General features: G+C 34.9%; 1 protein-coding gene across 1 annotated transcript in view; it reads left to right on the plus strand.

Moving 5' to 3' along the window:
* Positions 1-15,394, plus strand: part of IL1RAPL1 (interleukin 1 receptor accessory protein like 1) — a 1,130,590-nt gene that overhangs the window by 1,084,425 nt on the left and 30,771 nt on the right. Inside the window, exons 7-8 of the mRNA XM_006209422.4 lie at positions 733-865; positions 2,768-2,913. Coding sequence (XP_006209484.1) covers positions 733-865; positions 2,768-2,913 — 279 coding nt within the window. The remainder of the gene's footprint in view (positions 1-732; positions 866-2,767; positions 2,914-15,394) is intronic.

Consider the following 15,394-nt stretch of genomic DNA (forward strand, 5'->3'; position numbering starts at 1 on the left):
GGACCTCCACTTACCTTATTAAGTAATCAACCAATCTGTATTCACCATTGCAGTGCTCTCTCTTGAGCAGCATATTGAAAGAAACTTACCTCCACAGTAATATTAATGATTTTACATCTAATAAACATCCCAAATATTTATTCTCATGAATTGATCATTCGTATTTTAATGTGCTTTTCTACTTGAGCATGTGTTGGTTTCCTTAATTAAAATATTGTTCCTTATATATAAAAATATTTTAATAACTTTTTTAGGGGATCGTGGATTTACAGTTCCATTTCTTTCCCATTGAAAAATTTTGTTCTATTTCCCACATTCAGGACTGAGAAACATCTTCTACCTGTTTTATAAAATCTTATATTATCAACATTATGAACTGTCTGATATCATGCTTTGAGAAGGGCACACTACCTCTGTGGTATCATTCCCAATGATTTATAACCTCTGTCTAATCATGTGGAAACTTCGGGCAAACCTAAATGGAAGAACCTTCTATAAAATAACTGACCCATCTTCTTCAAAATCTTATAAGTAATTCTGATTCCATTAAAAAAAGCTATCAAAAGCATATATTCTATAAATTTGCAAGAAATAGAAAATATCTGAAAAATAATTATTTTGGAAAGATGTTTCATTAAATCAATGAATTGATTAAAATGTTACTTGTCAGTTTGCCTAAAATAAGAGTATACAAATAGTTTTATAACACATTTTCATCACTTCTCTCCATAGGTGATTCAGCTAATCTAACCTGCAGAGCTTTCTTCGGGTACAGTGGAGATGTCAGCCCTTTAATTTACTGGATGAAAGGAGAAAAGTTTATTGAAGATCTGGATGAAAATCGAGTTTGGGAAAGTGACATTAGGTAAAGAAATTTTTTTTCTTTTAACTTGTACTGCCAGGATTAACATTTGCTCTGTTAGTGAATAGAAAGTGAGTTAAAGGAGAAGAAGAAGAGGAGGTTTTGGTTTTACTACTATAAAAATATTGCAACATTTAGTAGCAAAGAGGCAAAGTACTGTTGAGACTGACTATGAAATTGTAAAACATGAATGCCATTTGCAAAGCATTTAAGAGAAATGAAAAGGAGTTTTTCACTAAGCAGTATACTGAGTGCGAGACAGACCAAAATTGCATCAAATATGAAAAATGTGATATTGTGACTTTTTTTTTAAAAAAAGTTCTTTTTCTTTTATTGTTGAGAGAAAATATTAACAAGGTGCTAGGACTTAACCAAACACAATCTCTGTCATTTCTTTTTATATGCTTTTACATTTTTGAGGCAACAAGTAGGCTATAAGGCACTTGATAGGAATGATAAAGGATGCAAAAATGTTTTTGTTACCTTTTTTAGTATGACTTTAAGGTCTAGATATTAATAATAGAAAATAATCATTAAATAATGCAATCTATTTTGAGGGCATAATGCCTAAGCCTCTCACCTCTTTTTTAAAAAAATAATTAATTTATTTGTTCATTTACTTTTAAGTGTTGAGGTATTCAATTATGTCTAAAATTATGCTTGGACACAGATACTCATTTTTAATCATAATGTAAATAAGCAAGCATATTAATAAGTAAGTTCTAAGTGAATCAAAATGCTGATCATTTATAATTACTCTCCTATCTAAGGATTGCATCCTCTGGATATGTTATGAGTATTTTAACCAGATTCCTCTTCTTGAATGTGAGGACTTTTAAAACTTGACCAAAGGTGTAAGAGAAAAAGTTTTTCAATAGAAAATAAAAACTATAAAACTGTCATATAAGGTTATTTCCATTGGAATTTTCCTCCTAGCAACAAATACACAAGAATATTGCACTCCAATTGGGTTTTGAAATGCCCAGATGAGCAAATTCTCCAATATATACTAAAATATTCCTCTGCCATTTTTCATGTTTAAAATTTCACTATTCTCTTATACCCACACACTTTGAAATGCTAAGATTAAAAAAGGCCAATAAACTTCACTTTTTTCTCTCTCTCCTTTGGTGGGTGCTCCAGGAAGGTTCTAGAAAGGTATTTTTTCTTTATTCAGCATTAGGAAGTAATGTGCAGAGATGAGTTACCAAACAGGTGGGAGGATGGAGGTGGAAACTTTGAGAGCAGGGAAAGGGAACCTTGCTTTGAAGTTTTCCGTTTGCTCTGAAAGATTGCTAAAATCCTTGACAGTGAGGTTAGTGAGCGTTTACCATTGATTTTAAATGTCAGAATTAAACACTTCATCAGAACATTTAGTCTGCATGTTTGTAATTTCATATTTCTTTAAAAATAGGCAAATGATTGTATCATTTAAAAAAAGAAAAAGCCAGGGTGGAGGTTTCAACTGAAATGTCAAAATAGCTCAGAAATTTTCTATTCGTCCTTTTTTAAAAAATTAACCTGATAGATAATTAGTCCTTCAGCCTAAGACGTTAGAATTTCTTATCTCGCCCTTACATCATATTTCTTCTTTAAAGGGAAAGCAATTTATAAACTTTTCTTCAAGGTGTCTCTCACCTCTTTATTACGACAGTGTGATTGTCCTGCTAAGAGAGATAATTAACTGCAACTTCATTAGCATCTACAAAGACAAGCTTCCTCATTAGAAGTGAAGAAAAGGGCATGATATAATTTAATTAAGATCGCATCAATCCATAACCAAATTTGAAGCACAGATGCTGTAGGTATTTTCACATCAAATTCAGATTCTTCTAATTTTTTTTCTTTTCCATGTATGTGTATGTTTGTGTGGGGGTTTTTGTTTCGTTTTTCTTTATATTTTAGAATCCTCAAGGAGCATCTTGGGGAACAGGAAGTCTCCATCTCATTAATTGTGGACTCTGTAGAAGAAGCTGACTTGGGAAATTACTCCTGTTATGTTGAAAATGGAAATGGACGGAGGCATGCCAGTGTTCTCCTTCACAAACGAGGTGAGTGTAACCTTCTAAGCTTGAGTGGTTGACTGCACCACTTAATACTAAAGAACAGAAGGGAAATAATTGAGAAGCAAAAAAAATTAAATTTTGGTTTTTTTACACAGCTTTATCCTAAATAAAATGAGCACATTGCATTAGGGCCATCAAGGCAGATAACACAGTGAATGGGTGACTAACTCAGGTGCTAGAGTCAAATTTGGATTCCTTGTTCTGTTTTAAAACCAACTATATTAACCGTGGAAATGGTCTTTGACTTCCTTAAGCTTCAGTTTCCCAATAATATGGAATGGGGGAAGATAATAATATCAACTCTTCACTGTGTTTTAAGGATGAAAGAAGACAATAAATACGAAGAGCTTGGCACAGAGCCTGTACACAGGAAGTTTTTAGTTAAATGCTATTTGTTATTATTAGAAATAGGTAAACCAATTAAAAATAACCAAGATGGTTTAAAGTCAAAAATTGTGCTCCTTATTGGAAGGTTTTTCCTTGAGAACTATGTCCAATAGATACCCCATTGTAGTACTTTTTGACTTTTTTTCTGCCTTGGGTAATATCTTCCCATGATTAATAATAATGAATTATTATTCAATTATTAATAACAATTCAAGATAGGTTGTGGTTGAATATAATATCTGCCACACAAAATCTGATTCCACAGCAACCCCAACACCTTACACAGAGGGTTAAAATGTGTGTATATATATATATATATATATATATATATATATATATATATATAGAATTGTCAGAAATTACAGACAGTTGTAAAATTTGATCCATGCCTTTCAGTTGGTGAATTTGTTGATGTACATCACAAGAGAAAAATATGTGTTTTTTCTACATTATGCTAAGTGAAAACTTTCTTGATGTTCTCTTACTCAGCAAATTTACAGTGATTTTAATTTCAAAGCATATGTTTAATCCTAAACTTTTTGAGGTTGGAAAAGAAAGAGAATGCTCAAGACTATTCTCCTCACTTTATTGCTTAATAGATTCCCTTCGAATAATGTTACTGAAAGCTGTTAAAACAGACACCTCCGTTGTCAAGGTGACTACAGTATTAAAATAGTTTACTTTTGGGGGAATGTTAATAGAAGGAAAAGGTAAGCAGCAGCTAGTAAGCAACATGAGTCTTTTCTTTCTCTAGCTTAACATATATATTCAGTCAATGAAAGAATTTAGAGTAGAAATATTATACATATAAAAGGACAGAAATAGCTTCTCAGGGTTGGAAGCAACTTAAATGCTGTGTAATTGAACTGCTCCATAACATCTTCCCAAGTGATCTGTTGGCTTATATGGGATCACATTCCATTCCCCCTCAAAGAAGTTAATTCTATCTTTGGAAAAACCTACCTATTAGAAAGCATCCCTACTTCACTGTCTTTCTACCCCTTGCCCCCACTTTTAATCTCTCTTCTGCAAAATAGCCCTTCAAAAGTTTGATGACATCTTCTGGGCTTTTTCTTCCCTAAGTTCAACTTCTTTACTTCCTTTTATTCATTCTTCTTTTATGTGGATAAAATACTTTCACTATTCTGGTCACTGTCTTGAATATGCTCTAATTAATGAGCCTGAATTATTCCTCAAGAAGAGAGGTAGTGTAGAGAAGACATAGGGCACATATAAAAATCTGTTGACTTGAACAACATATATTTCTATTTTAGGACAAGGTAAGGGTGACAGTTATATAGTGATCATAAGGAGAAAGGAAGGAAATAGATTGTTTCTAAGGAGGATACAACTCTTAAAGCTCTCTTCTAGCAGACAGGCACACAGCCAGGAAGGCTCAAGCTCCCCTAGGCTATTTTTAGCATGGGTGGCCTCAGGTTAAGTTGCCCATAGCTACAAAAGCTTCCAGTACTACAAAGATAAATGATTGAGGAATCAAGGAAATTGTTTGAAAAACTTTTTTAATACTATCCGATTCTCTAAACATGAAGAATAAAATTATGGACAATGTTAGAGCACTCTTCAATATTTAAATCTTCCACAGTGTTTTTAAATATGTATTTATGCCAATAGCATTTAATTCTTAGTAGAATAAAACCATTAAGAAGCCAAAAAGAGTCCTTCAAGGTCATATACTCCAAAAGACTGTCTTAAAAGTTAGTGTTTGCCTTCCTTTTAAGGGAGTTCTAGTAAATGAGTCATCAACTCAGAAAGATAGCAATACATGTCATCTCCTGCCCTGGAGAGGCTTATAATCATGGGGAATGATCTATCCTAACCATATTTGGGAGAAAGAAAGGACTTTGATTAACAGATAGCAAAACCGCAAGTTCATCAGCCCTGCAAGGTTCAGAAGTTCAGGGCACAGTACATGTGAGCTGTTTGGGTCTTTGCTCATAGGGACCCAGAAAATGCCAAGTTGCTGTCATACTAACAATGATGTAATTACCAGATGAGTCGCCGTATTGCTCAGAAGGCTAAAGCTCAGAGAAGAAACTGGAAGTTGTCACTATGAATTATATTTTTCTGCCATTGACTCATAAATCCCTTAACACCTTATAGGCCTTCAAAGTCTTTCTTTTTAAAACCTCCATAGAAAGGTATGTTAAAGCATCTGATGAATACAGATCTTAATGCCACAAATTATCAATTCTTCTGACTAGTAAACTTGCCAGAACAACCTTTGAAAAGTAACTTAAGCATCTTTTCCTCCACTGTTACCTTTAGTTCAGTGTTGTTGACATAATAAAATAAAAATAATGTCAGAGCCCTCTGATGAGTGGTATGGATTCTTTGAGATATCACTCATATATATCAACTGAGTCTTCCTTAATGGCAAGAGGATACTCCAGTAAATAGTTCAGCTAGGTTTGAACTAGGGTAGATTCTGGGCCAGCCTTCTGTCTTTAAAAAAATCTTAATTCTACAAAACCTGGCTGAAAATTTGCCAGGAAATTTGACCATAGAGAACGTCTGCTTGAGAATATCCAGAGTTGTTGATTCCTGCAGCCAGGAAAGGTAGTTGGAGAGTTAGGATCATGTCAGACATGCAGTAAAGATATATTTCACATGCTATATGGGAAGAACTAGGTTATGCAATGAAAGAGAGACAAAGAACGAAGGGGCAAAGGCTATGAGGCCATATTACTCAATGACAGCCCTGCCCCTTATTCCTCACTCTAGTCCCTAGCCTGACAAGCCTCAGAGTTAGACCTTTGTTCATAAAAGAACCAAAGCAAAGAGTAGACACATTCACTGCTGTGTTATTTCTCATTCCTACTGTTGCCCATACTTGACTAAATTCCATGTATAAATTTCTGAATCTTTGACCAAGATGCGTTTGCTAAAGTTTCTAATTACTGCTGCCTGACTCAACATGCATCAAACACTGACCTTCAATTTCCCTCTAAAACCCCAACCTTTCATATTTCCCCCATTTTTACATTTTCCATTTCTTTAACACAAACAGTTCTCCAGATGGATACCCAGTAGCATTGTGCTCTGGCCGCAGACCTAGCCACTTTTCACCCTTCATTCTTTGAGTTTTTTCATTCATACTCCTATTTTTGATGACCTCACAGTGTGGACATGTTTACTCTCTGAAGCAAAGCAGTTTAATGGTTAAGGGTGTGGACTCTGGAACCAGGCTGTATATACAAAACCCAACTCTGCTTACTAAATGTGCTACCTTGGGCAAATCACTTAATCTCTGTGAGCTTCAAATTTCTCTTCTATACAGTGGGAATAATAATAGTACCTAACATACAGAGCAGCTATGAGGAGTAAATAAACTAGTAAATATCAATATGTATTACAATGTCTGACCCATGTTTATCACCCAGTAAATGTTAGCAGATTTTACATGATTTTTCTACTCCAACTACATGGTATTCTGCTTACTTTAGTATGCAGTAATAATGTGTTCCATTAAAAACTCCCACAAATCTAATTTTTCTTTCACTAAAATGGTCAGCTTTAGCTCCAGCAATTTTGTTCCATTGATTCTATATTTTACCTTGTAGTAGAGTTACTTTAGTTTCAATGTACTGTCCTAAAGCAGATCTTCATTCATTTATTCATGTGTTTGTAGATACTTATTAAGAACCTACTATGTGTCTGGCATGCATACAATTGAATGAACAGGAAATAAGAACCTATATAATTTGAAATGCCATCATCTGCTTTTTGAATTACATTGATATTAAACATTCCTAATGTAGTATTTACAATTGTGGTTCTAGGAAATGTTTAGCTTTGAAACTGTCACATTAAGGGAATGTTCGTTAACAATTCTGTTCTGAATGGTTATGTTTAGACATATTGATTACAATAATATGGCAATTCATTTATCATGAAGTGGTTTGGGAACTGGCAAAGCATCTATCTGAGAGACTAGCACTAGTTAATAATGATAAACATCTAGGTTTTCTCTATTCCCCCTTAAACACATTTTAATTCTTGCACACATACTCTCGCTTCCTCTCTCCCTCCAAAGAATGTAATCTATAGGAATTAGACTTGCTCAATAAACTCCCTAGTCCTCGGAATATCTTTAGTAATGTAATTAACATGCACGTCATTTAGGATTCATTGTTTTAAAGCCAGATGAATTTAGACCCAGTGGACTCCTTATCCCTTCTTGTAATGAATCATTTTTGTAATATGTGCCCCTATCCTTGTTAGTATTTACCTAGGGCATTTATTTGCTGAGAGATACAGTAAGACCATAGAACTGTGTAAAGCCCTCTCAGGGCTCATCATTTGACGTCTTTGACCCTTGATTTCAGAATATGGAAAAGCCAAACTTTGCCTGGGCATTAAAACTCCTACCTTTCTGCATGGCTGCATCTCCCTAAAAAGACCATGACCCATTAAAAACTGAGTAGGCATCCACAGAAGTGTTACTTTTACTGAGTATTGCTGTAGGGGAGGAAAAACAACTTTACTGTCTACCCTTCTAGGTCCTTGGCTGAGACCCCCCCCCGCCATATTAAAAGACAGATAAACAGAAGAAAAATAAACAGAAATTTATAACATGTATACTTCCTGTATACATGGGAGAGACCCTGGAAAAACTGAGTTACTCCCTGAAAAGGCTCAAGCCTGCACCTGAATTACCATCTCCAGCTAAAGACCCAAGAAGCTGTTGGGCAGAGGGGAAAGCCAGTTATGGGAGGTGAGCAGGAAAAGCACAGTAAACAAGAGCATGGTTGTTACGCAGATTTAAGTGTCTGCCTTCCCCATTCAGTCTAGAGATTTAGAGTCATCCTCTTCCTGGTACAAAGAGGGAAACGCCCTTACAAATGAAGATTTCTTTTGTAAATACAAATCTCTCTTACAAAAGAGTAACTTCTACTCAATTTTTAGACCTTCTTCTGTGTCTGCTGTTTCTTAACAATAATCAGACTTCAGTAATCTTTCTGCCAAAGAGGCGTATTTTGGGAGGGTATATTCTGTTCCTCCTCTTTGCTTATGCAATGCCAAAATATTAAAGAACTTTAGTTACGTTGCTGCAGCATCTCTAAAGCAGACCCATCAGATTTAACAAATTCTTTCCTTGGTTAAGATCTGACATTTTGCAATCAAAATTTTATTCTGTAGTAGTTTTCTTGCTTCTCTGCTCCTGAATTATGCAAGACATTTAAGTTGACCTCAGTTCTTTTATTTTTCTTTTTGGCAACTAACACCAAAAGAAACAAATAAACAAAGACCACATTGAACGCTATTATGAATGCCAGGAGCACAAATTGTCCTACACTAGCGATTTTGTACCTTTGAATATCTTGATATGGATATTCCAGCAAGGTTATTTGATTGCCACCAAAATTACAGGCATGAAAACTAAATTTTTGAGCTATTTCCTTAGATATAGAATAAATGATTTAAGTGAGGTTAACTGTGAGTTATTTTTGCCTCAAAAGTGGAATATCTTCTGATCCAAGTTTTTCCTGAGTCTATCAATCCCAGCTTTTCCTGATCAGATAGATGCAGCATGGATATTTATTATGTAGTGTTGACTGAAATAAATGCGCAGCCGAAAAGTTGAGAGTTCTGTTTTATTTGGCGGACATTTCTGAGGACTCGAACCCCTTCAAGCCCGGGATGACAGCCTCTCAGATAGCTCTGAGGGACTGCTCCAAAGAGGTAGGGGAGGAGCTAGGATATACAGGAGCTTTACAACAAAGACCAGGTAGTTGGAACATTAAAAGATTACTTGTTAACTAAAGAAAACCAGGCATCTCAAGTTAAATAATTTAGTGCTTTTCTGTGTATGGGAGGAAGCAAACATTTGGGCTCATTGAATTCATTCCTTTGACAAGCATCTAGCTATCTAGGGCCAGTATCCTGTCCTTTCTTATTCTGAGTCCCCTCAGAGGGCACCACTGTGAGTGGCTGCAGAGGCCCAGCTGCAGGCTTGTCTTCACCCAGGGGGTGGGGCAGCTGCTGATGACTTGGTGGCTTCAGCATTCTTTGTTCACTGATGTGGTTTGAAGTATTTTTCATTCACAGTAGCATAGCTTAGCTTTCATTTATTTTGGTTATTTAGTTTTCTTCATTGTGAACTAGAATATCCAAGCAGCATCTTTGTAGGAAAGAAAAGGACCACTGTTAGCTGATGATTAACTTATTTCTCAATTAATAAATAACAAGGGGATGATCCTGAACAAAACCAGTATTGAGAGCCAAGAATGATAAACCTTTCAGTTATCACTCCTGTTGAGCTAATCGTGTGAGCCAAAGCTCTTAGTGTTTACTTTATATATGGGCATAGTCATTGGAAGTCCTTTATTTAGTTTGTTTTCCTAACTAAATGTTAAATTCTTGATAAAGATCTTTAGCTTGTACTTCTCTCTTACATCTTTAACTTGTACTTCATCACATAAATGTGATCAGTGGAATGATTACAGTTCAGTAAGGAATCTTCAGATTGAATTTTTAAATGCTTCTCAAGGCAAGGAAGCCAAAGACTTGCCATTGGGCTCTCCTATAATATCTATAACCTTGGGTGAATATCCTCTCTTCTTGAGGTCCCAAAATATCCTGCACCTGCCAGGAAGTGAGCTTCCTTACTCACCTGGTAAGGCTGCTGGGAACCCTGTAAGCAGGGCATCAGGCTATTTTTCCAAGGAGTTTTATTGGCTCCAGAAATATAACTTTAGTTCCTTAAAGTTGTCTGGTCATACAGCCTTGAGAATATAACCAGTTTCCAATTTTGTCCTGTTACAAGAAAAACAGATTCTTATTGAATTTATATAAATATAACTATATTGCTATGAAAATAAGAGTGTTCACCATGAGCTTCTGAATTCTGGAGAGATCAGGTAGGGAGAAAAAGAGAAATGTTTCAATTCTGCTTATAAAGATATAATGTACTGAATTGCTGTAAGTCATAGTGTCAGAGGAAAGGTTTCCTTATAACTGGAAAACAAAGATTAAAAAAGCAATAGTATTTTAGACCAAAAGTCATGAAATTATAATCATATTCATCAGTTTATTCAGTCCCATATGATTAATTATTATTGATCTTGTCTTTTGTTAGTAGTGTTATGAAGCCATCAGTTTTTCCATTAGAGTTCTATAATTTCTTACCCAGTTCAGTGGTATCTTCTTAAAGTCATCAGAAACCTATATTTGTCAGAAAGTCCTCTCTGGGGTCTTCTTGAACATGATATTGTTTCAAAAGCTTCAGAGTAAAACAATAATTGTCTGTAAATGACAAAAGACTTAAAATGGCATGGTTAAAGATCTGATTCATTATAATACAATTGACAAGGAAATTTGGTTATTTCTGTGGCACATAGCATTTTAAGACAATAACTAGAATTATGACAAATAACATTATACCGAACATATCTGAATTTTAGGAATTTTATATAATTTCTAGAGCATTTATATTAATAACATTTACCCATACAATATAACCTAAGGTTTATCATCACTTATCTTACAATGCTTCCCATGTAATTTAGCATACCAAATAAGTCTATTTAGTTTAATATCTTTGTTTTATAAGGAGAGAAAACAATATTTTGAGGTATTCCAGGAGCCCTATGGAAAACCCCCAAATTATTTCCAGGTCAATAAGACTTCATTTAGAATTTGATTTTTGGGAAGTTTGTCAAAAACATCAAAAGGTTTTAAAACACTTGGTCAAATAGAATCATAGGTCACTATGAAACAATACATAGTTATCCAATTAATCAAAGTGACAAAGACTTCACAGGCAAATACAGAAAGTTACATAGTTGTAAAAAACAAAAAATTTTGCTCTTACAATATTTGAAAAGATTTGATTTTTTTCCCTAAGTAATCAGAGACCTGATAAAAACCAAACATAGTGTTTTTGTTTTCCTTGACAGATGACATTAAAGGTAAAGAAAAGCTTTGTTTACAATTGCTTATTGAGAACAGACCAGTAATCTTTAAAAAAAAAAAAACTTTGTCCTTTTAACAGAGAGAAAACCAGATTTTATTTTTGTACCAGTGTACAATATATTGAAATTTATTCACACAATTAAATTTACTGCAATCTTAGCCAGCTTGATCACACATAAAATTTATTTCCCAAGATCCCTTTTCACAAAATTTCTACAACTTTCTATGTCTGCTTTAGTTTGTCCCTTGTTCTCTTTCCCATTTTGAAATAATTAGCTTTAGGACAAAAATCACTTCTATTTCTCTTAACCAAAATACATGTCCATGCCTCCGGCCTTTCTTACTTAAAAATACATTTTACTTTCTTTGCATACAGAATTGTTTCCCTTATTATTCTACATATATTAATTAGAAGCCTTAATTTGTAGTGAAAATAAAGAAGTAAACAATTGTGAAATACATTAGCATTTTGTTGTGTGGAGAATTTATAAATACCTTTTATAATTTCTAGAAATATATGCCCATTTAAATAGTGCAATCTTTCAATGTGGCACAAGATATAGTTACTAAAAGACTGAAATTCACCTTTAGTTTATGTTTGGTAATTAACGTTTTATTATTTTATCTTGTTTAAAGATGATCTAGATGTGTAATGAATTTCCATCATTTAATTTAGCAAAATCCTAAAGGTATAAATTACCAAAAAGATTTGGGAAGCTAAGTAAATAGTCATAAAACAATCATTATTTTTAAAAGTTCACCTAAAAACTCCTCTCTCATTTATATCTGTTTAATGCATTTGTTTGTAATAATCACAGATTACCTCTGAAGATTTTATGAGATTAAATTAAAGCAGTTAGCCATCTTATTTTTCTTGTTGACAGGTTTTGTAACAGAGATAACATGAACTTATTTGACTTTTAGTAAGCCTAGATAGAATAAAATATTATACTTAATACTGATAATGCTAAAGATATGCCTGTTTTAATTAAACCAATAACTTTAAATTTACTAAAGATTAATCCTAGATCACATGAACTTGAAAAACATTTGGGTTAGTTCCTATTACATTTAGAAATAATTTCTAAGAAGAAACAAGAAATAATTTCTAAATGTGCTACTTTAAGCCAAGTAAATAGAGCTCTTTTACAAATTAATCTTGGCATTACCATCCAGAGGTAAAAAAAAAAAAAACTCTCTGTAATGTACACTCATAGGCATACAGGCAGACACAACCAGGGATCTCACAGGTTTCATTTGAAAACTTCAGTCATGAATCAGATAGAACAATGTAAAACTTGCTAGTTATGAATAACAGTTGGAATAAGTTAAGTTTATCTGCTTGGATGGCTATAACTTTTTAGTATTTGTGGAGAAGACCTTTAAGATTTGTATTTGTCTTTGACAAATAATCATAAGGAAGCTGTGGACTCGATTTTGGGTGAGGGAGCCTGTCCATCTGTTTGACTTTTAAAAAGGCATATTCCCTCTATTTTTATTCATTTATTTATTTATTTATTTTTGGTTGCAGGTTTTATCAATTAAGCTAACCAGGCTCAGTCTCAGGCAACTGTGAGCTGTGTTTACGCTTTTGATTTTTGTAGAGATTTGCAGGACAAAGACAGTTGCTTTTGGTACCTCTTGAACACTGGCCTCCATCTTCTACCTCACACTACGTGAGACATAAAGTCCATCTCTATAATGCAATCAGGCAAAAGAGATGCTATTATTTTACATAAAGCCCATTCAAATACATCGTTTGCCTACAAACTTTTGCCTCAGTTTCATCAGCTCATACCTCTAACCATTGCCTCCACTCAGGACTCCATCAACAAGTCTCAATCTTACAATATTGAGTAGGGGAGGTGTTTCCAGCCAGACATGACATCTATTCCTATAAAACAGTCTGGCAGCATTGACATAACCTCCTCATGTAACATCCTGTCAAGCATTCCAAACTTTATAACCCTATCAACCCTTTCACTTTTATACTTTCTGAATCTAATTGTAGCCTGAGCCACAGCACCACCAATGAGTTTTGGTCCCATAGCTGGTAGAGTTCATGCATCAAGGAATCTGGAAACTTCTCCTCTCTACTCCCTGGCCATTTTACCCACTCCTGTGCAAAAGCCGTGGGTCCTCAGTGAGGATTTGAGCCAAGGGACTCAGGCCATTCTGTCAGTCTTTAATTTGATTAATGGACCAAGTGGCTGCTGGTCAGGTTTATCATCGTAATTTTTGCCATCCAGCTTTCTAAACTTCTCCAAATTGGGGTAAATAGAGTGAATTTGTTTAGGGCCCTTTAATGTTGGGGGACTATCACAGAATACATTTTGCCCACTCAACCTTAGATAGTGCTATATTAAAACATTTATTTTAATCTCATCAATGTCCATTTTATTCATTTCTTAATAAACATCTGAAGATTTCTACCCTGCTGGAATGAGTCCCGTGACTTTTCCCTTTCTGATTCCTTTTGTTCCACCTCTTTCAATATTTGCTTTATTTACCTTATTTCTTAATAATTCTTCAAAAATTTCCACCTTGTTGAGAAGAGTCCCTTGATTTTTTTTCCTCAGCCTCTTTCCAGTCTCTTGTTAATTAAACTAATATTTTTATTAGCACCTATAAGACCCATGAGGTGAAGCTGAGACCACAAATTTAATAAGGCTTCCTGAACCAATTTTTTTTTAATTAAGAGAGTTTTTAAGCCTAAATATTATATTGCTTTGTATGCACTTGTTAATTTGGTCTTTGCATAGGTACCAATAAAATAGCTGTTTACCATAAGAGCTCTCTAACATTTTTCCAGTTTAGAAGCTTTTACATTCAGTGGATTCATCATCTGGCCATTGATTAGTAAGCTCTTAACAGCAGTTGAAACCAATAAGCCTTTTTATGGCTTAACCAAGGATGCAAGAGGTGTCCCACAAGAAAGTGCAAAGGATGAAGCCCTCAGAAGATCCAGAAAGTTTACTCACAGACTTAGCCCAAGAAAGTATAGACCTTTGTTGTCACACATGGCACTAACAAGATGACAGTTGAGATGACAAAGGCCCTTTCTGGACTGGGACCCCTTATAACAAATTCCCCTGAGAGCTGGCAGAGACAAAGAGACAGCAGTTACAATCCCAGGTTGTTACATGTGCTTCTGACTAACTGCCTGCAGTTGTTCAGAATTCGTCTGTTTGACCACCAAATGCGCTCTGGTATGTGTGCCTTCCAGGTGGTGGAGACCAGAGAGAAAATACTCTCAGTGGTCATAATGCTGAGCTCTCAGGACATAGAATAAACAAATCACACAACAGATAGCGACAAAGAACAACAAATACCATCTTTGGGAGGAAAAGGATCAATTAAGCCAAGAGTACGCTACCAAACTTACCAGAGTTGCTAAGCCTAAGGAGCTAGCTCCACAAATATTTTCTCCTGCTAATCTAATATTAGAAAAGAGAAAAAGAGCCTTCACCACTCTCATTTCCAACCAACCCCACAGGCAGAGATCTGGGAGACTGACATGGTAAGAATTCTTACCATCTGAAAGTTTTTGGCAGTTGTTACAGGATCTCTTAGCTACAGCAGCCATGGGGTGAGTATTGTCCAGCCAATAAAGATGAATCCTGCCAGTTACACCAACTCTCAGGGAGGAAGAATTTTTCCTCTACTTTTCTAAGTTCTTCTGTCTGGTCTCAGAATTAAATTGGCATGAGACTGATTAACAGGAGAAAAACCAAACAAAAGTTTAATAACATGTAGAAATGAGAGAGACCCAGGAAAACTGAGTAACTCACCAAAATCCCTAAAGCCCTCACCTTAAATACAATCTTAAGCTAAAGACCAAAGGATGTTGAGAGTAGTGGCTTGAGACTTGAAAGAAGAGGATAACAATTCGCATGGAGATGGAAAAGCAAATGTTTGGTAAACCAGTGTTTTCGGGGTCATATAGAGACAATGAGACAGAGTGGACTCTGACCTCTAGTTCCTGCTGAGTCTCCCCCCCATACACACCTAGCCTATGTTCTTTGCAGATATCTCTGGTGATAGCTGTATTCTGGGAACAGGCTCTTTATTCAAATTGTTTTAGGCAGCTAACAGGGAGGTAACAAGAAAAACATCTTGAGTGTTCTGTTTCTTAAAAATAATC

This window comes from Vicugna pacos, chromosome X (genome assembly GCF_048564905.1).
Source record: "Vicugna pacos chromosome X, VicPac4, whole genome shotgun sequence".
In the NCBI taxonomy this organism is placed as follows: domain Eukaryota; kingdom Metazoa; phylum Chordata; class Mammalia; order Artiodactyla; family Camelidae; genus Vicugna; species Vicugna pacos.